The 25,349-nt window shown below is 46.6% G+C and overlaps 2 protein-coding genes across 4 annotated transcripts in view; both read right to left on the reverse strand.

Annotated features, from left to right (window-relative positions):
- OSBP2 (oxysterol binding protein 2) overlaps positions 1-24,871 on the reverse strand; it is a 54,070-nt gene extending 29,199 nt beyond the window's left edge. Inside the window, exons 1-2 of one of the 3 annotated variants that reach the window (XM_087942620.1) lie at positions 24,469-24,871; positions 16,747-16,955 (exon numbers count right to left, since the gene is read on the reverse strand). In XM_087942620.1, coding sequence (XP_087798746.1) covers positions 16,747-16,955; positions 24,469-24,764 — 505 coding nt within the window. In that variant the 5' untranslated portion in view covers positions 24,765-24,871. Of the gene's footprint in view, positions 1-6,301; positions 6,586-16,746; positions 16,956-24,468 lie in introns of those variants that run through there. The other 2 variants (XM_087942621.1, XM_026688003.2) reach the window with 2 other exon arrangements.
- LOC148129584 (SEC14-like protein 2) overlaps positions 23,290-25,349 on the reverse strand; it is a 120,653-nt gene continuing 118,593 nt past the window's right edge. Inside the window, exon 13 of the mRNA XM_087942626.1 lies at positions 23,290-23,418. The gene's annotated coding sequence lies outside the window, so the exon portion shown is untranslated. The remainder of the gene's footprint in view (positions 23,419-25,349) is intronic.

Consider the following 25,349-nt stretch of genomic DNA (forward strand, 5'->3'; position numbering starts at 1 on the left):
GCTTTCAAGAAGAGATTGGACTGCCATTTGTCAGAAATGGTGTAGGGTCTCCTGCTTGGGCGGGGGGTTGGACTAGATGACCTCCAGGATCCCTTCCAGCTCATTCTATTCTAACCCAAATACAGTACTTTTCGTTTTCAATACAGAGGGTTTTTGCAAGAGGAGAGACACCGTGAGAAGGCATCTATGTTAAAAGTACAAACAAAAAAAACCAAAAACCCAGAACTTATTATCTTCCAGTTTCTAGTTGGGTGCCTAAATCACTAGATGAAACTGGACAGAAAAATACAATAAAATAAAAAGTGTAATGAAAACAAAACAAAAATCTACCGCTTTCCCTGATCTGACCTCAGCCACAGGACAACAGTGCTGAAACGGATGGATGTAAGAAATCGGAGACCTTATTTACACATTATGGAAGTTGTGTTTGAATGAAAAAACATGCAAATAGTGGGCTTCTCACAACACACTAAACCACAAACACAGGTTTGCCAACTTTGATGAGGCGTTGGCCCACAGTGATGGCTTTAACAACTAGGCTGTTCAGTTGGCCAGGTTGACTATGTATGATAAACACTCATGGCTGAATACCCTTCTCTAATCCTATCCATGGAGATTTTCAGTCATCCAGGTTGTCCCAATTATTATTATTTTTTTGAGTTTCTGGTTTTTCTTTGAAGACATTTTGCTTCTCATCCAGAAAGCTTCTCCATAAAGAGCTGAAGAAGCTTCTGGGATAAGAAGCGAAAGGTCTTCAAAGGAAAAGCAAGGAAGTCCAGTTGCCTCACTAATCCTGTGCCCTGGGAATCACGGGGGCAGCTGATGTTTGATACACCTGGAAGCATCACCTTGGAACAAGGGGATTTAATTGATTCTGCTGCCTCCAAGAGACCCCAGAAGCTTGGCGTGACCTTCCCAAAATACCCATTTCTCCTCCACCAAATGGCTCAAAGGCAGCTGAAGCTCTGAGCACTCACTCTCCATTTGAGGAAGGTGACAACCAGAAGTTCATTCAGACAGCCGAGTGGATGTTACTTCCTCTGGCCTGCTTGCCCTTCCTAGGCAGATCGGATTTCCAAGCAGGAGGACCGACATGTCTCTTCTTCCCCCTTGGCTTTTCTAAGTATGTCACTAAAGATAAATTTTTAATCGTTATTTAAATACATTTTCCGTTCTCCGGTCTTTGCGAGGTTTCACTGTACCGCGGGAAGGGCAGGGAACAAAGCCAGATTATACCTTTCTTCCTGGGGCCCCATAAAAGGTAGCTTTAATATTAGTAAGGCTCAACTCACAACCAATTTCTTGGGTGTCTGAGGACTTTAGGCCGGAAGCTTCAATAGCTATCCCAGCTCATGGCTGGGGTGGAGGTTTGTGTGGATGAATGGGAGGTGAGCAAGGGTGGGATTCTACCAGTTCACACCTATTCTCTAGAACCGGTTGTTAACACTCTAAGCAGTTCAGAGAACCGGTTGTTAGAAGAAATTACAGGGCTAATCCTGTAAGGAAGGCAGGAAGGAAACATTCTGGTGTTGCTTACAGAAACTGCCTCTCCGTTAATCCTGATTACGTTCTTGGCAGGACTAGACTTCCTGTCTCAGGAACTTCTCTGGAGTTTTTTCCCCCTCCTTTGCTGGCACTTTGCTTGTGTGGAGTGACCATTCAAAGTTACAATGGCACTGAAAAAAGTGACTTATGACCATTTTTCGCACTTACGACTGTTACAGTCACGAGAGGCCAGGTGAGGAGATGCGGGCCTCAATGTGAGTGATGTTGAGTTGGCCACGCCCAGCCAGTCACATGACCACCAAGCCATGTCCACCCAGTCACATGACTACAAAGCCATGCCCACCACCTAAGCCACGCCCACAGAACCGGTTGTTAAAAAATTTGAATCCCACCCCTGGAGGTGAGGAAAGTTCTCTTAAATGATGCCAGGAAGGTGCTACGGAAGGTTAAGAGCCCAGATGTCCCAAAGATGCTTTTTCAAGAGGCCACGGGACTCATCCAAGAAGCTTCTTCGGCTCTGACCGGATGGTGGGGAATGGAAGGATTTATTCTCCTTGCGGACAGCTGGTCATTTGCATCCTTTTAGAGGGTCGTTGAGGCCACCAGAGGACTGGTGGTTTGAAAGAGGGGTCAAAGAGGCCATCTTCTATCTCCAGTCTACAACACAACAGTTCCAAGAAAGTTCCACACCCATTTGCACCATTCAGGTGACCCTGAGGACACAGCTAAACTTCCGGCGGCCTCAACAACTCTCTAAAAAGGATGCAAATGACCAGCTGTCTGCAAGGAGTTTAAATCTTTCCATCCCCCACCATCCAGTCAGAGCCAAAGAAGCTTCTTGGATGAGAAGTGAAACACCTTCAAAGAAAAACCAGAAAGTCCAGTTGCCTCTTGAAAAAAAAAAAGGCACCTTTGGGACAACCATGGATGATGGAGAATCTCCAGAGGCAGAAGAGCCCAGACCTTTATCTGTAACTCTCTCAACTTTATATGTGTTTAAGGCTGCATTCACACAACCCAATGGGCTAAGCTAAAGTAAGGTTGAGCTGTGTGAGGTCTTAGCAGGTTGAACCTTGAACCAGGCCAGAAGATTCTAGCATTAAGCCACAAGAAGGTTTGTGGCTTGCGCATCACAGAAAAGGGGATTTTTTTACCTATGCTGTTTTTTGCGCGCGAAAACTTCAGAGCTGGCTTCGCTACTTCTGTGCCTATGTGGAACCATCAGTAAAGTTACACTTCAGGTAAAATGATTATCCCAGGAGTTTCTTTGGTTGCATTCCTCAGTGGGCCGGTTGACAGTGATTGATAACTGAGCACGTAAGTCACTGGCCTTAACTGGACTCCCAAGCTTTTAGTGCCCATGTGAACATTTTGAAGTCTGAGAACAGATTATGGGATACTCAGAGAAGTGAATAGAGGCAAACCGTCCTATCTCAGAAGATGGACAAATCCCTGAATCTTCTAAGAGTTCCTGGGGTCATTAACTCTACCTGTAGAGACCAGAGATTTTGCTGAACAAGCAAAAAATAAATAAATTGCTGGATGCTAATGCTTTCCCTCAATGCCAAAGAATTTTATTTTATTTTATTTTTTTAAAAAAAGGAATTTGAAGGGCGTCAAAGATCCTGAAGGGAGTTGCACATTCATGCCTGCAAACATTCTAGCACCCCAAACTCACTTTGTAACCCACCCTTTATCATACCCAAGATGCCGCAACTCAACTGCGCTGTGAAAAAAACAAACCATCATCCTCGCTTATACCTTTTCTAGATTTATCGCTAAGAATTGCACTCACAGCAATCTCCACAGAACAATGAAATTTAAAACGGGGAAGAAAGAAATATCTTGCTAAGCGTTGTGGCAACCCAAACGAACCCTAATTCCCACATCGGCTCCATTTTCCCCCTGCAGAAGTTTTAATTTAAGGAGCTTGCAACTACAAAGTTCAACCCCTGTTTGCGGAACTACACAAGCGTCAACTCAAAAAATTAAGTGGTTTTGCCTCTTGCATTCATCACTGGAGAAGGAAGGTGGGGGAAGCAAGTGTTAACTGGGCCAAACATGTAACACAACAGAACCAGAGTTTAACAGCTTGATTTTTTTTAACACATACCAGTGTTGTAAACATGATTGTGAGTCATTCTTTCCATTAACCCCTCCACTCATGATAACTTCCAAAATATATTGACCAAAGTGCAAGAACGCACTGTGATTCTAGAATACCAGTTAGGCACAATCTATACCAGTGGTCGCCAACCAGTGGGCCAGGGATCGCTGGTGGTCCATGAGAAAATTTTTGTGGTCCGCAATGTCACCTCCCAAAGCAATTAATCCAGGCTGCGTGGGAATACAAGGCTGATGTCGCTTGCATTGCAAACAACAGGAGGTAATGAGGGGAGGGGGGAAAGGGCGGGGGGGGGGAAGTTGCCCCACTCACCCCACACACCTGGCCTGGTCACCGGGCTGCTCCTTTCCGCTTTCTTTTTCTTCTGCTTTTGGCTGCACGCAAGGAAAGCAGCAAAAGTCTTTCTTTCTCTCCCCCAAGTTCCGCAGAGAAATGAGTCTTTGGGACCCTGCAAGGCCTCCTGCTCCAAGAGGCTGCGCCGGGAAAGACTCATTTCTGGCGGAGTTTGGGGGAGAGAAAGAAAGACTTCTGCTGCTTCTGCTGTTTTCCTTGCATGAAGCCAAAAGTCTCTCTCTCTCTCTCTCTCTCCCCTGAGAACGGAGCTGGAGACGGTATCCTGCGATCCCAAATAAAGAACGACCGATCGGTAGGAAAACAGGGTTAAAAAAATAAATTAAAAAAGCAATTTTTAAAATTTATTTCTGGTCTTTGAAAACCCACCATACCAAAATCCTTACAGGTTCCAAACATCTGTCAATGCCCTGAAAATTTTGCAAATAGGAAACCCTGAAAAGGATGAAAAGGGGGTTATCCCAGAGCTCCCTTACCTTGGCAAGAGTGCCCACCTGCAGTCGGAGGGTGAAAGGTCTTCCCTAAGCAGCCAGATTGGTCCAAAGATGCTAAAATGAGCCAGCAGGGGTACCTGGGTTTGCTAAGGCTTCCCAGAGAGAAGGCTGGATACTTTCTGACTGCAGATGCTTCGAGTTCATTTTTCTTCTGCTGTGCCCTACTTTGGATGTCAATAAATCCTTTCAGAGAATAGAAACAGCTTCTGCCTAGAGGAATTCAAATGGGACCCTGATGAAATATCGACGGAATGGGAAAACTCACCATGGCCAACTCGCCACAGCCAACTTGCCATGGCCAACTCAACACGGCCAACTTGCCATGGCCAACTCACCACAGCCAACTTGCAGTGGGACAACTTGCCATGGCCAACTCACCACAGCCAACTCACCACAGCCAACTCACCATAGCCAACTCACCACTGTCAACTTGCCATGGTCAATTTGCCACAGACAATTCACCACAGCCAACTTGCAGTGGGACAACTTACCATAGCCAATTCACCAGTGCCAATTCACCACAGCCAACTCACCATGGCCAACTCACCACAGCCAGCTTGCACGTTGGCCATGGCCACAGAGAATTGTCCCAGACCCAAATACTGGATTGGCTTTTCATGAGGGCCTGGCTTTTGACAGGAATTTTTGCTTGACTTTCTCCAGTTTGTTATAAAACACCCCGTGCCATGACGTTCGAGTCAAATAAATGAACAAAATAAAAATACGCTGGTGCCTTTGGTTTTTAACCTATTAAAAAAGCACCCTCTACATGACCTTCCAAAGCCAGGTATCCTACCCTTTGGATTACAAAATCCATATACGGCCCCTTGGGCATCTGGGACCAGCGAAGGCAGCCTCAAAATACTTCTGCCTTCAAAGAATTTTACAAGATCCCTGGCCGCGAGCAAAATTTCTGTTTTGTTCTGTTTGTCCTCACAGGAAACCAGGAAATATTCAGAGACACACACACACACACACACACACCCTTTCCAAAGCCATCTTGTGTCCTGAAAACATTTTCTGACTTTTTAAAGGACTTATTTCATTTCTGTGACTCGACCTGCTTAAGTTTCTCTTCTGCTTCCCAAAATTTCAGGCAAGATGCTGAATTTACAGGAGACAAATAAACATTGACAATCTGCGATTGTGGGCCGGGCTTTTCGAAGTCTACCCACAGGGACGACCCAATGTGATCGTTGGTGAAGGGGCTTGTAATCTTGGCATAACCCAAAACCGGCATCCTTGTGTTACGGAACTATGGGGCTCTTGGCCCCCGATTCTTCCCCTTCCTAAAAAAAAATTAGAACCACATACTTCCAGGTCTGTTTTTGTTGTTTTTTTCAATGTACGCTGAGTTTTGTCCAATGCACACTAAACTTGGAGTGTTTAGTGTTTAGTGAAGTCACCCTTGGAGTGACTTCAATGCAGAGTTAACTCTTCATGGGACCAGAGATGCACACCCCCCCCCCGAATTGTGCACCCCTTATAAACGGTTAAGCTGGACCGTTTTCCTGCTCTCAACGTTTTGCCTTGATTGTTATTCCAACGTTTACTGCTCTCCTCATCTTAAGAAGCCAGGAGCTAATGCCCTTCCACCCCTCCTGTTTCCCAACTAGGAATAACTCCTCCATTGGTTGGTGTGTGTGTGTGTGTGTGTGTGTGTTTATAGCAAACCAACCCTGGGCCTTTCCAACATCACCTCCGCTGGACCGAGCTGATCAGCTGATCGTGCAGCAAGAACTGAGCCCCCCCCCAGCCAGAAGGGGGAAGGGACCTCCCCGAGAAACATCCGCGGGGAAGAGGACCCACCAAAGGCCCAACTAACCCTTCTTAATTTTATTCAGGCAGCCAGAATTGCAGAAGGAGCTGCCAGATCCCGTCTCCCAACAGCTTCGACTCTTCATGGCCGCTGCTGGACGGCTGTGGCGGAAGCTACAGCTGCGGGCATGGCTGTTGGAAAATCAAACCAAGCCAAATCCCCGGAGTAGGAAGCATCCTGGTTTAGCAGCCCAGGAGCCTGGTTTTCCTCCTCCTCCTGCTGCTGCTGCTGTTTTCTTCCTTCCCCATTACAGATTCTGGCCATGTGCTGAGCGCTTCCAAGGATGAGCCCCATGGATTTCCCAGCAAACCTCACTCTGGTGGGAGAAGATGCCGTGCTTAACCCTCTCCGCGCTGGTGAAAACCCGGCGGGCTCTCCCCAGGCAAGGGGAGATAAAAGCAGCTCGGAAACTCAGCCTACCACGGGGTTGGTCAGCTTCAACGCTGCTCCTTAGGTCAGGAAAGCCACCGGAAGGATGAGAGCGTTACCTGGAAAGGTGAGCTTAAAGGGCTCCTGTCTCTTTAAATCCTCCTGGAAGGTTGCTTGCAGGACATCTGCCTGGAGTGTGCCTCAAAGCTTTAACCCTTCCCTTGCCTGTGTCCTGCAACTGCATTTCCCAGATTTTAACAAGCTTTTCAAGGACTCGAAAGTCCAGACAAGGAATAATGGAACCTGGAAATAAGGATAATTTCTCTCTTTTTTTTTTCCCCCGGCAGTGAGAACAATCAATCCATGGAACAGAAGTTGCCTTTGGAGATTGTGGGAGCTTCAACGCTGGAAGCTTTTAAGAAGAGACTGGACTGCCCTCTGTCAGAAATGGTGTAGGGTCTCCTGCTTGGGAAGGGGGTTGGACTAGATGACCTACAAGGCCCCTTCCCACTTTGCAATTCTGTTCTCTTCTGACTTAAAAAGCCCAGAAAAAGAATGTATTAGTTCAAATTTTAGTTTAGTTTTAGTTTACTTTATTGTCACCATACCTCGTACAACGAAATTAAATGCCATCTTCAGTATACCTTATAACTATAAAAAATAAAGCACAAGTACCCATCCTTTGCATTCTATACAACTGAACTGAAAAAAAAAACAACCCCGATATTAAACTGGGCAGAAGGTTTGGACTTTAAATCCTGCGGAGAGAAAATGCTGGAGGAATGGCTGGTCTGTGTGGGAGGATGAATGAAAAGCATTCATTCATTTGAAGGCGAGAGAGAAAATATTGTATTTTGGAGAAGACTGATTTTACAAGGGGTGAGGGGTGAGAAATCTGGTATTTTTCTCCAGCCTGCCCTGTGGTAGTGATTACAGTCCCACAAGAGACTAGCAGTCCTATATATATAACAGATAACAGATAATCAGAGTTGCAAGGGACCTTGTAGGTCATCTAGTCCAACCCCACACCCTACACCATTTCTGACAGATGGCAGTCCAGTCTCTTCTTGAAAGTCTCAAGTGATGACGCTCCCACAACTTCCGAAGGCAACTTCTATTCCATGGGTTGATTGTTCTCCCTGTCAGAAAGTTTCTCCTTATTTCCAGGTTGAATCTCTCCTTGTTCAGTTTCCATCCATCGTTCCTTTTCTGGCTTTGGAAAATAGCTTGACCCCCTTCCTCCTCTCTGTGGCAGCCCCTCAAATATTGCAAACCTGCCTCCCCTGGTCCTTCTCTTCCCTAGACTAGCCAGGCCCAGTTCCTGCAACCGTTCTTCATATGCCTTTGTCTCCAGTCCCCTCATCCTCCTGGTTGCTCTTCTCTGTACTTATAAACAGCCAGAGGCCTTTACGCTCCCTTGCACCGGTGATGTTACTTCGCCTGGTAATGAAACGTCTCCAAGAAGAAAAAAACACACTCCAAGAACTTCACCAGACCCAACGGTTCAACTCTTGAGTTTTAACTTCCCAGCTCTTTGGTTTTAGGGAACACTGGGATCGAAGTGAAAGAGGAACAGCGACATAACTCTGCAAACAACAGCGTGAGTTCCTGGCGTCTTTAAAGAAAACCTTTGCCTTCTCAGTCTATTCCCAAGTCTGCAGAGAGGAGCAGAGCCAACGGAGGGAGAACCTAATTAAAGAATATATAGCATTCCTCCCCTTACAGTCATCTGGGGCTCATTCAGGAACTAATTATAAAATCATCAATAGGCACGTTCCTTATGAATAAATACTAATAAAAGCCCAGGCATATGGAGCCTTAAGCTAACTTCGCAGCTTTGTTTAATATTAACACAAACAGAATATCCACGGCACCCCCTCGTTCTGTCACAGCAAGCTGATATAAATGAAATCACCACCCAATATTATGTTCAATTATTGCCCTTTATCTTTTTACATTTTTACTTACACTCATCAGGCCTTATCTCCCCACCCGTTTCAAGCAGCCATTATTAGAATTAAAACAGAATAGAGTGGGAAGGGGCCTTAGAGGGCTTCTAGTCCAACCCCCTGCTCAATCCCCAGGACCATTCTGGACACGTGGTTGTCCAGGCTCTTCTTATAAGCCTCCGGTGATGAAACACCCACAACTTCAGGTGGCATTTTGAAGATATTGATAACCGCTTCAAATCCCCCAAACAGTGTTTTAAATAACCCCACTGTAGTTTAAAAAGAAAAAATAAATTTAGAAGATCGCAAGAGTGTCTTCAGTTTTTGGAAATAATATCAAGTTACCTTTGCATATGGGTGCGTACAATCATTTTTCTAATTTTCTGTATCCATTAATCTCTTGAAAACAACAGCACAAAAGAACCAACCCTGTCCTTGAAATATCTCAAGGGGCAATCAGCAAATGGCCTCCAACATGCCCGCGAATTACATTTACAGAAAAGGGTTTCTTTCCGGCTAAAACTTACTTCGCAAGCCTGGTTTATTTTAAGTTTTAGAAACTGCCTGAGTGAATACTGATTAAAAAAAACAAAACACACCAACCCTAATAAAAGCAATTATCACATGATTTGGGAAACAGCCATAAAACCTACGGGCGGCCACTGCCAGCTCTCCAAACACTCCCAACTCCCATCACAAATCCTTCGGGTTCTCAATGTTAACATTCTGAAATAAAATTAAAAATAGGGTCAGCGCCTTCCCTTGCATTACCTTAACGTAACCTACCACTTCTCCCTTATTTACGGTCAGTGGACAGAAGGAGAGTTTTAGCCTCTCTGTTTTTAAATCCCATTGCATCAGTTCTACTTGTTGGCTTTCCAAATGCACACGCTTTGGTCACATGTAGAAGCCCACCCGGATACACCCGGATGCCTTTCGCCAGCAAAACGAAAAGGCCAGCCGGATGAAAAAAAATTGCTCCCTTCCTTTTTCGGGAGGTCCCAGAAACAAATTTGACAATTACAGCCAAAGATCCTTTCCAGCTCTTAAAAGAGAATTTCCCCCGCGCTTCTCACACTCGTTCCTTTCTCCTCGGGGGGGAATCTAACCTCTGGGCATGGATCCTGAGCGCTGCAGATTTCAAAGCAAATCGCATTTTAAAGAGAAGGACATCCAGGGACATGAGCCATTGCTTCTTTATAGCCCTGGGCGGGGCCTTCTCCCTCCCCCCCCGCTTCGTAGCCAACTCTTCCTTTTGGAAAGCCATCCTCTGACAGCCCCCCCCCCCCCCCCGCAGCCCAGCCCCTCAGCCCACCTTCCGAGCTGAGTCCTTCTGACCTTGCCACGGGATGGAGACCTCGCTGTCATGGGGCCTTAAGCAGAGGTGCCCCATTAGCCTAAGGCACATCTCCCCCATGGAGAGCTGGCAGGACGGGGCCGGTGGAGAGGGGAGGAGGGAGGGAGGGAGGGAGGGGGCTGGGCTCTCGTGCAGTCCACCTTCCCTAATAGGCGGGGAGTAAATGCTTACTCAGAGGCGCAGCCCAGGCTGAGCAGGGAGGCAGCGGAGGGGAGTTTGATGGGGAGAGAGAGAGAGGTGTAGGGTCTGTCCGGGATAGTGCAACTTACACACACACACACACACACACCCAGGAAAGCCAAACTTTGCACAGCCCCCACCCCCTCACCCCGAGAGATCAAAACCTGCTTCTCTTTTTAGTTTTAAAACATCGTCTTTAAACACGCAAAGCGCCTCAAAGCAGCTAGCGGTCGTCAAAGCGGCTAGCCTCCCCTTCCTCGGCACTTTATATGCATGGGGGGTGGCGAAAAGGCACATGGGAGGTGGAGGGGTTGAAGGAGGCCAGGATAGCGGTGTGTGCGTTTTAAGCCCGGTATGCAAAAATCCGCGGGAGGGAGAGGGAGGGAGCTGCCTTCCTGCTGAATCTCGCCTGTCAAAGCTGGGCTGACCTCACACACACACACCCCACACCCCCTCTGTGCCCAACAGATGGGTGCCGGTCACCTGCTCCACTTAGAAAGCAGGATGAGGAGGGGCGAAGAAGGGGAGGGGGAGGGGAAGGAAGAGGGGGAGAATCCCTCTCTCTTTTGTTCTGTCTTCTGGGGAGACCCTTTGCCAAGGCACCAAAGGAGACGTCCTCCATAACGCCCCTACTCACCGCCTCGCCATTCCTTCTTCAGTAGCCAGTGGGAAAAGGGCAACTCTTCACAGGCTCCCAGGCACCATCTGGAGTTACAGGTCTCCGTCTTCTCCCCCTCCCTCTCCCCCTCCTCTCCCTCCTTCTCCTTTGCCTTCTCCTCTTCCTCCTCTTTCTCTCCCTCCCTTCCTCCTTTCTCCTTTGCCTTCTCCTCCTCCTTCCTCTCTCTCTCTCTCCTTCCTCTCTCTCCCTCCTTCCTTCTCCTTTGCCTTCTCTTCTTCCTCTTCCTTCTCTCTCTCTTCCTCCACTCTCTCTCTCTCCTCCTCCCCTTCTTCTCTTTCCGCCTCCTCCTTTACCTTCTCCTCTTTCTCTCTCTATCCTCCTCCTCCTGCTCCTTCCTTCTCCTCCTCTCTCCTCCCTCTCTTCCTCTTCCTGCCTTTCTCTTCTCTCTCTCTCTTTCTCTCCTCCCTCCCTCCTCCTCTTACTGGAATGCCTTCCGCGGGCTGACAGGTCCAGGTAGAAAGGCGGCTCTGGGTTTAAGGGTCTGCAGGGCAGCGGCGGCGGGAGCCAGCCGATCAGCACCACGGACAGCAGCCGGGCCACTCCTTAATCGCCTGGCTCCTCCGGCTCACCCGGCGACCGTCTCTTCGGTTTTCAGTGGAATTTATGCATTTTTTTTTTTTTTTAAAAAAAGGCTTTTATTCTCCTCACGATTTCTCTATCCATCCGGATAGGTGTTAAAAGTGCGTCTAACCCTTCCTTAAATGGGCTTTTCTACCTGCATGCTCTCCTTTACAGATACCTAAAGAAGATCTCCTGATGGCACTTTTATTAGGCCACCAAAGGGTGATTTTTCTCCAGGGAAAAATACGATTATTTATTATTATTATTATTATTATTATTATTATTATTATTATTATTATTATTATTATTATTATTATTATATGATTTTGCACCACCTTAAATCCTAGAAAGGCAGCCTCGACTGTTGGGCTGCAGCAGAGAATTTTACTAAATGAGACCCAATATCCTTGCCAAAAAAGAAAGAAAGAAAGAAAGGAAAAAAAGAAAAGAAAAATCTAGGAAGGAAACCACACCTATAACCGCTTTGTAGTATACTAGTTCCATCTGTATTATTACCAATATCATCAAATGGGACTGTTTTAATCAAAAATCTGCAAAGAAAGCAGACGAACATCGAATTACATCGGTCAACCGACCAGCATAGGAAGTTGGGCGTGGTCGCGTTTGATGTCAAAGAATGCATCGCAATTTCCCCAAAGTCATTGTGATAGCTAGGTTACCACCAGATAGGGTTTTTTTTAAAAAAAATTCTCATTCCTTTGTACATTGTCAGCATACATGTACAACTAAGCTGAATGCCAGCAAGACCCAGAACTGAGAAATCCTCATTTTTCTCACCTGCCTCTTCACAGACCAACAACAATAGAGGTTGTGCTAGCTAGGTGGCATCTCGGTGGGTTGAAATCTAATTGTAGCCTGCCATTCAGCTCTTTGTATCAGCAACAGTGAGCAACGTGCTTGAATTAGCAAATGGGAGCGGAAACCGACCTCCATCGACAGCAATGGATGAATTATGTTCAAAATCTCTACCGTTCTTAATAGCTGCATAATATGAGGGATTTACATGGAAACAAAACAAAACCCCTGGCAATTTAGTTGAAGCCAATACAGCATAAAATCCCTGCCTTTTTTAGGGTTCACTCCGAGGAAATAAAAAGTCACAGGATGAACAGTAATTACCTATTACCCTTTGCTGCTTTAGAATTAGGTTAATACATTAATTATTATTATTATTATTATTATTATTATTATTATTATTATTATTATTATTATTATTATTATTATTATCTGCCAAATTGTGTTAAGAAACAAACCATATCTGATTAAATGAACAAGCTTGAGTGACTGTAAGAGGAGATTTGTGTTATCTATAATAGGAACAAAACAAAACAAAAAACAACCCAGGAATTCAGCAGTAGCTTTTCTAACTAACAAATTTTATTAAAAGGAAAAAGTCTTTAGGGCTGCATTTAAAAACAAAACAAAAAAAACAAGGATCATCAGGCTCCCTTGATCAAGACTGCATGAAAATTGAAAAGAGGGGGGGAAAAATCCAGGTGTGCTTCTTTAAAAAGATTTAAAGAGGTAGACCCGTTTTGTTTTGCTTAGAAACACGTCTGAAAAATATATATTCTGCTGCTGTTTCGTCTCATTAGCATATCAAGGCCAGAGGCCATCAGGGTAAAGGGCCCCAGAAGAAAAGTAATATTCCACGCATCCCTTTTTGAAATGCTATTCTATTCTATTCTATTTTTTCTATTCTATTCTTCATTCCATTATTCTATTCTATTCTATTCTATTCTATTCTATTCTCCTGCCTTCTCCCCTTCTCAGTTCTATTCTATTCTATTCTATTCTATTCTTCATTCCATTATTCTATTCTATTCTATTCTATTCTATTCTATTCTATTCTATTCTATTCTATTCTATTCTATTCTATTCTATTCCATTCCATTCCATTCCATTCCACTCTACTCTACTCTACTCTACTCTACTCTATCCTATTCCATTCCATTCTATTTCCTATTCTATTCTATTCTATTCTATTCTATTCTATTCTATTCTATTCTATTCTACTCTACTCTACTCTACTCTACTCTACTCTACTCTACTCTACTCTATCGTATTCCATTCCATTCTATCTATTCTATTCTATTCCATCCCATTCCATCCCATTCTATTCTATTCTTCAGCCAGCCACATTAAGGATGTGAACCAGAGAAAACCAACCTCGCCTGGGGAGGGGAGAGGGAGAGAGAGGGAGAGAGAGGGAACACCCAAGGCTTTTATCTGCATGACAGTTTTTATTAGCATCTTCCTCTCCCGCTGCTGCTCGGCAGGGCATCCTGTGTTCTGCACTCCTGTTAGTGACGGCCTCTTGATCAAAGACCAAGGATGCGGATTAAACAAAAACCGACTGCAGCTCAGCTCAGCAGGGCTGCTAGGACCCACTGCAAGGTCACCCGATGGGCTTGTCAGGTGGAGAAAGAAAGAAAGAAAGAAAGAAAGAAAGAAAGAAAGAAAGAAAGAAAGAAAGAAAGAAAGAAAGAAAGAAAGAAAGAAAGAAAGAAAGAAAGAAAGAAAGAAAGAAAGAAAGAAAAGAAAGAAAGAAAGAAAGAAAGAAAGAAGGGAGGGGAGGGAGGGAGGGAGGGAGGGAGGGAAGGAGAAAGAACAAAAGAAAGGAGAGAGGGAGGGAGGAAGAAGAGAGGGTGGGAGAAAGAAAGAAAGGGGGTAGGGAGAAAGAAAGAAAGAAAGAAAGAAAGAAAGAAAGAAAGAAAGAAAGAAAGAAAGAAAGAAAGAAAGAAAGAAAGAAAGAAAGAGAGAAAGAGAGAGAGAAAGGGGAGTAGGGATAGAAAGGGGGAGGGAGAAAGAAAAGAAAGAAAGGAGAAAAAAAGAACGAATGAAAGAAAGGAGGGAGGGAGAAAGAAAGAACAAAAGAAAGGAGAGAGGGAGAAAGAAAGGGGGTAGGGAGAAAGAAAGGGGGAGGGAGAAAGAAAGAAAGAAAGAAAGAAAGAAAGAAGGAAGGAAGGAAAGAAAGGAGGGAGAAAGAAAGAACGAATGAAAGAAAGGAGGGAGGAAGAAAGAATGAAAGGAGGGAGGGAGAAAGAAAGAAAGAAAGGTGGGAGGGAGGAAGGATTTATAGAGATGACTTAAAGGAGTTGTGTTTTGGCCCCCTTCTGATGAAACAGCCTCCCCCTTCCTCCCAGAAATTAAAATGACTCAGAAGGCTGCCAGAAATTATGATATCGGCAGATAAAAATACTTAACACACTTGCATGTTTTTTTATTCCCACAAACAGGAACACAACAGCTCCACCCTGTTGCTACCAAGATGTTGATCTATACACAACACAAAGACAAGCAATAATGGGGGTTGGTTGTTTTTTTTAAAACTTCCTTCCAAAAATCAGAGATTCGAAGTGGAGAATGGGCAACGCTGATTTAAACAACAAAGGCTGACTTTCGCAAATGAGTTAAAATGGTTTGCAAGAGTTGCCAGTAGGGGGCACTAGTCACTGAAAAAAAAAAAGAGAGATTTGAAAGGAGAAAGAGAGGCAGCTACAGAATAAAATCACTAACTCTCTATGGTTGTGTTTTTCGACCTCGGGAACTTTAAGACGGTGTGGACTTCAACTCCCATAGCCGGCTGGGGAATTCTGGGAATTGAAGTCCACATTAATCCACAAGAACAGCTGCAGGAATTGCTAATGGAAAGAAGGACCCAGGGGGACATGATAGCGGTCTTCAGAAGTGGGATTCAGCCGGTTCGGACCGGTTCTCGAGAACTGGTGGCGGAAATTTTGAGTAGTTCGGAGAACCGGGCCTCTGACTGGCCCTGCCAACCCCATCTATTCTCTGCCTCCCATTGAGTCCCAGCTGATTGGCTGAGTCTTCTTTGGTTGCCCTGCACAGGACAGCGGAGCTGGAAATCAGGTTAGTGGGGTGGGGATTTTGCAGTATATCCTTCCCCTGTTACGCCCACCAAATCCCACACCACGCCCACCAGGCCACACCCACAGCTGATTGGCTGGGTCTCCTTTGGTTGCCCTGCACGGGAGAACGGAGCTGGAAATCAGGTTAGTGGGGTGGGGATTTTGCAGTATATCCTTCCCCTGCCATGCCCACCAAGCCATGCCATGCCCAGGCCATGCCCATAGAACTGGTAGTAAAAAAAATGTGAATCCCACCATTGGCAGTCTTCCAATATTTGAGGGGCTGCCTCAAAGAAGAGGCGGGGTCAACTTGTTTTCCAAAGCACCAGAAGGCAGGACAAGAAATAATGGATTGAAACTAATCAAGGAGAGAAACAACCTGGAATTAAGGAGAAACTTCCTAAAAGTGAGGACGATTAACCAGTGGAACAGCTTGCCACTAGAAATTGCGACTGCTCCTCCAACACTGTAGGTTTTTGAAGAAGAAACTGGACAGCTGTTTGTCCGAGGTGGTTGTCCTGGCTGAGAAGGGGGTTGGGCTAGAAGACTTCCAAGTTCTATTTTGAGGAATGTCTTCGAGCCACTAAGACTGAGAAACACTATACTAGATAAAGGGCAATGCTCAAGGTTTCATATTTCCAGAATGCCTACATAACACATGGTTATCAAGCATAAGAGGCAGCAACGTTAATTTAGACGATGGGCAAATATTATGGAAAAGAAATTTAAAAAATGACCTTAGCTATACCGTTTAAGGAAAATTTGTATAAATTGTTTTTATAGATGGCACATACCTCCATCAAGATTGGCAATAACGTATTCAAAACTTTCCCCCACATGCTGGAAATGTAATAAAGAAAAAGGAACTTATTATCATTTGTGGTGGAGTTGCAAAGAGGCCCAAAAATATTGGCAGAAATTACATTGTGGCTAGAAGAAGTATGTGGAATGAAAATAGAACACAGGGAGGAAAGAAGGAAGGAAGGAAGGAAGGAAGGAAGGAAGGAAGGGGAAGGAAGGAAGGAAGGAAGGAAGGAAGGAAGGAAGGAAGGAAGGAAGGAAGGAAGGAAGGAAGGAAGGAAGGAAGGAAGGAAGGAAAGGAAGGAAGGAAGAGGAAGGAAAGAAGGAAGGAAGGAAGGAAGGAAGGAAGGAAGGAAGGAAGGAAGGAAGGAAGGAAGGAAGGAAGGAAGGAAGGAAGGAAGGAAGGAAAGGAAGAGCAACAGCACTTAGACTTATATGCCACATTACACTCCCCTTCTCCCCTTTCAGCCTATTTGCCCTTGTTTTTATTATTATCCTGTACCGGCTGCCAGATGGTAATAGTTCAAAAATAGGATGAAATGCCCAGGATGACATGGATCCTTAAGAACGTTTCAAACTTTCTGAAGCCAGCAGGAGCAATAAAGCTCTTCCAAAGAGGGGAAGTCCTCTTCAGAAACCTCCCACATGCGTGCAACGTCTACCTGACTGGTTGCTCCTGATTCGGATGGCCCGGGTTTTGGCTAGCTCCAGGGCGGTGACCCAGCGCTGCCGTTCCACTTCCGAGCTCGCTTTCAAGTGGTAGGTCCTCCCGCCGTTAGAAAGGACAATGTTGCAAGAATCCTCCGTGTCGATGTGCGCCATGGACAGGTTGATGGTTCCGCGGCAGGTATGGGCCATTTCCGCTTGAGTCCTGCAAAAGTTAATCAAAGAAAGACTATAAGGCTCCCGGGGAAGTTAATAGAATAGAATTCTTTATTGGCCAAGTGTGATTGGACACACAGGAAATTTGCATTGGTGCAAATACTCTCAGTATACATAAAAGAAAAGGTACATTCGTTAAGAATCAAGAATCATAACGTACAACACTTAATGATAGTCATAGGGTACAATCAGCAATCAAATCATACTAGGAAATATTAATATTGGAAGGGTACAACTCTCCGAATTATTAGTTTTCGCAGCCAGATGCAAAGACTTTTTTAGCTATTGCATGGGGAAAATCTTTTTTTTCCAAGCTGGGATCCAGAAATGGGACTCGTCCAGACGTGGTATTCAAACGGTTCAAACCGGTTGTGGAGAACCGGTAGTTTGGAGTAGTTTGGAGAACTGGCAAATACCACCTCTGACTGGCCCCACCCCCATCTATTCTCTGCTTCCTGTCATCTAGGAGGGGTGATGTTCCCCAGGGTTACTGAGAGAGTGACTTTATGGAAGAAACTTGTGTTAAGCTAAAGCCATATGAACCCCAAACCAATTTAAAATGTTTTGATGGACAAGGCCTGTGAATCAACAGCTGGAAGAGAATTCTTTGGAAGCCACTCCCTGCCGAGAAGCTAACACCCAAGAAGATAGGCTCAAGATCCAGATGGATCTTGACAGACTCGAACATTGGGCCATATTTAACAAAATGAAATTCAACGTAGAGAAGAGTAAAGTCCTACACTTAGGCAAGAAACACCCAAAGTACACATATAGACTGGGTGAAACCAGGCTTAATAGCAGTAACTGTGAGAGGGATCTTGGAGTCTTAGAGGACAACCAGCTAAATAGGAGCCAGCCCTGTGCAGCAGCAGCCAAAAAGCCAATGCAATCCTAAGTCGCATTAACAGAGGGATACAATTGAGATCAAGGGAGGTACTAATACCACTCTATAAAGCCTTAGAAAGGCCACACCTAGAGTCCTGCATCCAGTTTTGGTCACCGCACTATAAAAAGGATGTTGAGACTCTAGAAAAAGTGCAGAGAAGAGCAACCAGGACGATGAGGGGATTGGAGGCTAAAACATACGAAGAACGGTTACAGGAACCGGGCTTGGCTAGTCTAATGAAGAGAAGACCAGGGGAGACAGGAGAGCATCTTCCACTATTTGAGGGGCTGCCCCAGAGAGGAGGAAGGGGTCTCAAGCAATTCTCCAAAGCAACTGAAGGAAAATAATGGATGGCAACTGAACAAGGAGAGATTCAACCTGGAAATAAGGAGAAACTTTCTGACAAGGAGAGCGATCAACCCATGGAACAGAAGTTGCCCTCGGATGTTGTGGGAGCTTCATCACTTGAAACTTTCAAGAAGAGATTGGACTCCCATCCGTCAGAAATGGTGTAGGGTGGGGGGTTGGGCTAGATGACCTACAAGGTCCCTTCCAACTCTGATTATCTGTTCAAGGTTTATTGCAGTTAATTAATTATTTTAAAAAGAGTGGGGGGGGGAGAGGGAAGGAAATCAAGAAAGCTCACAAAAAAGTGTCTTTCTAAAAACCACATCAAATTATCTTTGCTATCGAGAGGGCGTCTCAGCATTCTCCATTTGAGACGGAGAAAAGAAGGAATCTTTGCTGACAACGGCGTTCACAACTCACTCACAATGGAGCATTAAAAGGGACCGACAAGAGTCAAAGCCTCTTTTGTTTGTCTTTCGGGATTTCTGTTTCTAAAAACATCAGTGGAGAAGCAGCCTTTGTTGCAAAGCTGAGCATCGGCCTAGAGAGACATATTTCCCACAAGGCCTCTGCGTGTCCGACACAGACCCCCCTGCCTGTCAGTTTAAAAATGCTCTGCGAGGCCCCACGCCCAGAAAAAAAGGAGAAAGGTGGAGAGGGGGTTCTCCTCTTGGGGAGCCATTTCATCGGTTGGCTTTCTCTTCTAATATTTTTGGGGAACGGTTTGCTCGAAGTGGGAGCGGTTGGGGCACGTTCCACAAATTCTTGGTGGGCTGCCAGCCCCCCACCCCTCCAAAAAAATGGGAATCCTTCAAATGAGAGGTCCCGGGTGTTCTCCGAGGTTGGTTGTTTTCTTGCAAGACGTTTCGTTACGCAAGCTAGGTGACGTCATCAGTGCTAGAAGGGAATGGGGTTTGCAGAGGGGGAGGGGGGAGGAGGAGGAGAGAGAGAGAGATAGAAGGAAGATGGAAGAGGAGGAAGATGGAGGAGGACGAGGAGGAGGACAAGAAGAGAAGAGAAGAGGAGGAGGAGGAGGAGGAGGAGGAGGAGGAGGAGGAGGAGGAGGAGGAGGAGAAGAAGAAGAAGAAGAAGAAGAAGAAGAAGAAGAAGAAGAAGAAGAAGAAGAAGAAAAAGAAGAAGAAGAAGAAGAAGAAGAAGAAGAAGAAGAAGAAGAAGAAGAAGAAGAAGAAGAAGAAGAAGAAGAAGAAGAAAAGAGAAGAAGAAAAAGAAGAAGAAGAAGAAGAAGAAGAAGAAGAAGAAGAAGAAGAAGAAGAAGAAAGAAGAAGAAGAAGAAGAAGAAGAAGAAGAACTACTACTAGTAGTAGTAGTAGTAGTACAACAACCAGTAGTATTATTACAGGGTCCTTGGTGCTCTCTGGGCTTGCTTGTTTTCTTGCAGGGATTTTATCACCCGACTAGGTAACACCATCAGAACTAGAAGGGAGAGGGGTTTGGAGAGGGAGGAGGAGGAGAACTGTGGGTTCCCTGGTGCTCTCCGATCTTGTTTTAAAACTCACTTAACCAACGTCTCCCTTAGCCACAGAAACGTTGGGCTCAATTGTAGTCCCAACTCGAGGTCTACCTGCATTGAGTATGTTTGCTGCCTTGAGTTACTTGTAAAAAAAAAAAAAATACAGGCAGGTTACACGTTACACGCATCGAGTATTTATTCCGAGAAGCCCCTCGCAGTTTCTGGGAGCTGCCTGGCACCCGCTGGACACATCGCTCTGTTTCAAGAGCAAACCCCCCACCCCCCCACCCCCCAGGAAGAAAGTTGCGCAGGTCACAACAACTGCGCAGGTCACAACAACTGGTGGTCTCCCAGGGGTTGGCCAGAATGTCCTTGTCACCCAAGATGCCGGCAGAGCAAAGCCAGATTCGTTTCATCTCCAGGGTTCCCTTGTCCTTCAAACTTATCTGGGGGAGGCTACAACTCCCTCTGCTCAAGCCAAGAGGAGGAATGATTTAAGGGCGGGTGTTCTGCCAACAACCATCAACACGAAGGCTGGGATCCTACAGACACAAACAAACCCCACAGCATTTCCACAAAGAACAGCTACGTTCGTGGACGGGCCGAATCTTAAGATCAACGGGTCAGCATTCAGCAGCCTCAGCAACTTAGCTGCCTGCCGTAGTACATCAGGGAAACGTGGGAGTTGAAGTCCACCCACCTCCCCCAGATCGGACCGAAGGCGGCGTAGTTCTAGGTTTTCTAGGTCTAGAATTTCGAGTCTGGTGGCATAAGGTCTTCTACAACGAGTAGAGGAGTGGAGAACTCTTCTTGTGAAATATTTCTGGACTTTCTCAACTGTATTAATATCAAATATGTAATGCGGGTTCCAGACTGATGAGCTGTATTCAAGTATTGGTCTAGCAAATGTTTTGTATGCTCTAGTTAGTAGTGTGATATTACCAGAGAAAAAGCTAGATACAAGCAGCCTTTTGCACTTACAGCTGTAAGGGCATCCTTACAGTCAAAATTCGGCTGCTTGGCAACCGACATATATTTACGACCGATGCCGGAGGTCACATACAATCTGGCACTTGTGACCTTCCCCGGTCTGCTTCCCCAAAGTCTCGTGGTTTCACTTCACACAGCAGGGATGAACTGAACAATGACGGCAAATGCAACCCCAGCATTAAACTCACCCAGCCTGCAAATTTGTGCTCCTCCACAAAGGAGAACCTGATAGGGTGATTCTGGGACGGCCGTTTCGACACAAAGCATTATTTTGAGCATGGCTGCTTCAAACGCATTGCGAAGAAGAGGAACTAAGATTATTAGGGGGCTGGAGGCTAAAATATAGGAAGAACGGCTGCTGCCATTGGACATGTCTGGTTTAATGAAAAGGTTTAAGGGATGACATGATACTAGTGTCCCGATATCTCAGGGGCTGCCCCAAAGAAGAGGGAGTCAAGCTATTTTCCAAAGCCACCCGAAGGCAGGAGAAGAAGCAATGGGTGGAAACTAATCAAGGAGAGAAGCAACTTAGAACTAAGGAGAAATTTCCTGACAGTTAAAACAATTAACCGGTGGAACAGCTTGCCACCAGAAGTTGTGAATCCTCCAACACTGGAGGATGTTTTTAAAATGATGTTGGATAACCATTTGTCTGAAGTGGTGTAGGGCTTCCTGCCTAGGCAGGGGGTTGGAATAGAAGACCTCCAAGGTCCCTTCCAACTCCTATCATTCTATCCTGTTCTAAAATCTCTGGAAGCCTCCCGTCCTGGACAAAAAGCACCCCCTCTCCTGTTCATGCACTGAATGGGCGTGTGTTCCAGTATCTGAGGGGCTGCCAGAAAGAAGAGGGGGGTCAACTGGACAGCCATTCATCTGGAATGGTATGGAGCAGGGGGGCTGGACTAGAAGACCTTCGGGGTCCCTTCCACCTGTATTCCGAGTCTGGTTTTTTGTGCCGTGAATCCAGTGATACGTCTGAGGAACAGTTGCTGGAACTGGGTATATCTAGTCTGACAAAGAGGAGGATTAAGGGGTGACAGGATAGCAGTCTTCCAATATCTCAGGGGCTGCCCCAAAGAAGAGGGAGTCAAGCTATTCTCCAAAGCACCTGAAGGCAGGACAAGAAGCAATAAGGATGGAAACTCATCCAGGAGAGAAGCAACCTGGAACTGAAATGTCCTAACATTGAGAACAATTAACCAGTGGGACAGCTTGCCACCAGAAGTTGTGGATGCTTCATATCAATGGAGCAAATAATTAATTTATTTGCTTGACAAATTTAAGAAGTTCTTTCTCCCTCTTTCCCTCCCTCCCTCCCTCCCCCCCTCTCTCTCTATCATCTATCTATCTATGCATGTATGTATTGTGGCTGTCAGTTGTGTTAATTTATTTGCTTGACAAATTTAGCAAGTTCTCTTCTCTCTGTGTGTGTGTGTGCGTGCGCCAGATCAGCATACTGCTGCACATTCACAAGGGCAAGTCAAGCAGCATCTGAGGACACCGCCTGAATAAGATGAGACCAGGCAGAAAATGGACTTTAACTGGCCCAAAGGACATGCCTTAATGTAGGTTACATAAAATGATTTGAGACACAGAATTTTCTCTGAGTCACCTGGGAGCCACCTGAATTCACACCACGCATACTCAATTTCTCCTCTGAGCACACAGGCTGAGACACTCAAATCTGTTCATAGAGTGAACATCTGAACTAAAGACCCCGGATTTAATTCCAGGTAGTCCTCGACTTACAACCACGATTGACGTCAGTAAAATGAGTCAGTTGTCAAGCATCTGAATTTTGATCATGTCACCATGGGGAAGCTGTAATGGTCATAAGGGTGAAAAACGTGGCAAATTGGTCATGGCGAGTTGGCCATGAGTTGGCCACGAGTTGGCCTTGAGGAATTGGCCATGGCATGTTGGCCATGTTGGCCATGAATTGACCATGAGTTGGCCATGGTGAGTTGGCTGAGGTGAGTTGGCCATGAGTTGGCCATTGCGTGTTGACCATGAATTGGCCATTGCCTGTTGCCCATGAGTTGGCTGTGATGAGTTGGCTATGGTGAGTTGGCCATGGGTTGGCCCTTGTGTGTTGGCCATGATGAGTTGGCTGTGGTGAGTTGGCCACGGTGTGTTGGCCATCAGTTGGCCATGGCATGTCGGCCATGAGTTGGCCATGCGTGTTGGCCATGGTGTATTGGCCATGATGAGTTGACTGTGGTTAGTTGGCCACAGTGAGTTGGGCATGGTGAGTTGGCCATGCAATGAATTGGCCATGATGAATTGACCATGGCAAGTTGGCCATGGCAAATTGGCCGTGATGAGTTGGCTGCAGGGAGTTGTCCTAGACCCATAAGGCAACTAGTGCAATTGGTCATTCAGAAGAAAAGTTTGAAACGTAGTTTACATTTAAACTGGGTTTCTGTTTTGCTGATTTAAGCATTCAGCTTTTAAATGAAACAAAAAACAGGGCCTGGCCAATTGTGGCCATTTAATAATTGGTCTCATTTTATTGCAAAACAGCAAAAGTGAAACTACAGCTATTCAAAAGCACGGCCATCGCGCCTTAAGCATCTTAATATGATTGTCATGCCCCTGTTGGAATCTGATTCGGAGGGGGAGGCCGAGCAGCTGACAGGGAGTGTGGCTCCGTTGGCTGTGGAAGAAACTGGGGAAGGGCAAAGTCCGGTTGGGCAGAGCAGGGGAGAGGTAGACCAAGGGAGAGGGAGTTTAGAGGAAGACCCAGGCCCACCTCCTCTTCATCCTAGGGCACACAGGGAGGAATGGAGAAGGAAGCAACGTGGGTTGTGTGGCTTGCGGGGGGTGGAAAGGGCCCTGATTCCCTTCATAAGCTGCATCTGGGAACACAGTGTTTAAAAAGGGAAGCTGCGTGCAGCACATTGTTGGGAGCAAATTGTGAATTATCTGGTATCATCGAGGCTTATCTGGGTTTCTGGTGTCTTCCCAACTGTGTATGTTTTGATGGCCTTTCAAGGTTGCAATTCCTTCTCCTGCCCTGTCAAGTGAATTACTTCAGCTTGGTTTGTTTGGATTTTTAGTTACAGTTTGCATCTACTTTGTTTTCGGACTGAATTTCCTTCACTTAAAGGCTGTTCCTGGGAGAGTTTTTTTCCTCCAGCCGAAGGTAACCTGGACATTGCGGGCAAAGTTGGAGATAAGAAAGGGACTCTTATTGCTTATCTGACTGTGTTGCCTTTGCGCCAAGCCCCTTCGGGTCATCCCAATGACTGACAATTATTTGCTACCCTAAAAGTTGATTAAAGCCCTACCAAAGGATTACTGGATTACATGCAGTGACGTAAAGTTGGGCCAATCTGAAAACAGGGGCAGAGTTATTAATTTCTGGAGTAAGAGAAGCAGCTGGAAAATCATCTAGAATTCAAAATTGATCCGTTTTGAACGTGAATTCCCCCCCCCCCTTATAAATCTGTAAATTCAGTGTTTTTTGACAACCCTTTCATTCCCAGAATTCCCCAGCCCACACGGGGTTGGAGCTGAACTCCCAAGCCTTGCCAAGCTGGGAACCATGGGCCTCGAGTAGAGCCCCCCTGGGAGGGGATGACGGGAAAGGAAGTCCAAGCCTGCCAGCCTTAGAACCATGGGAGCTGTGGCCAGCGCCCAGGGAGGGGACCATGGAAGCTGAAGTCCAACCCTTGCCAACCTGCGAACCCTGGCAGCCGAGGCGCCTGGGCAGGGGACGATGGGAGAGGCACTCCAACCCCCCCCACCCCATCCCAAGCCAGCAAAAGGGGCTCCCCGGCAGGGGCGCATGGGTTCCCCCCGTACCTGTAGTAGCTCAGCAGCCCGTGGCTGAGCACGAACCAGCGGCGCTGGTAGCCCTTCAGGTAGTTGGTCCACTTGAAGAGCCAGCCCCGGTAGGTGTCCGACGGGCCAGAGGCGGCGGCTGGAGCGGCGGGGCAGCTCTCCCTGGCCAGGAGGCTCATGACGGCAGCAGCGGCCCGGCGGCGGGGGCGAGGCGGCTGCTTGCAAGCCAGGCACGGGACGGCGCCCAGCAGGGAGAGCAGCCCGCGGCTGCCGGCGCTGCACAGCGGGCCCACCGCCGCCGCCGCCCCGCCGCCCATAGGCGCCCCGCCGCTGCTCCGCCTGCGCCCGCGGGGCTCGCCCGACGCCGTCGCCAGGGCTGGGCAGGGAGGGGAGGGGAGGGGGCGTGGCCAGGCCACCCAGGGCACGCCCCCTCGCGTCAGGGGCGGGGCGCCTCCTCGCCCCCGCCCCTCCCTTCTCCCAGCCAGCCGGGACTTCAACTCCCAGCGTTCCCTCTGCTCTTTCCCCCCGCCCGCCCTGGGAGGGCATTTCGGGAGTTGAAGTCCGCGGCGACGCATCTCGCAGTCCCGGAGGAACCCAGCGGCGCTTAGACTTAGAGGCCGCTTTATATAGATAGATAGATAGTGCTTTTACAGCTTCCCTCCCCGCATTGGGGAGGGGGTGTCTTCAAACTTTGACAGCTTTAAAGACTTGTGGACTTCAACTCCCAGAATTCCTGAGCTAACTTGACTGGAGGAGGAATTCTGGGAGTTGAAGTCCACAAGTCTTTAAAGCTGTCCAGTTTGAAGACCCCTGATCTATCACCTATCAATCTATCATCTCTCTCTCCATACCTGCCTGCCTATTTACCTATCTATCTATGTATCTATCGATCTATCACCAAT

Source organism: Notechis scutatus, chromosome 13 (assembly GCF_049901735.1).
Source record: "Notechis scutatus isolate UNSWTSFEM ecotype Mainland chromosome 13, rNotScu1.2, whole genome shotgun sequence".
Classification (NCBI taxonomy): Eukaryota; Metazoa; Chordata; class Lepidosauria; order Squamata; family Elapidae; genus Notechis; species Notechis scutatus.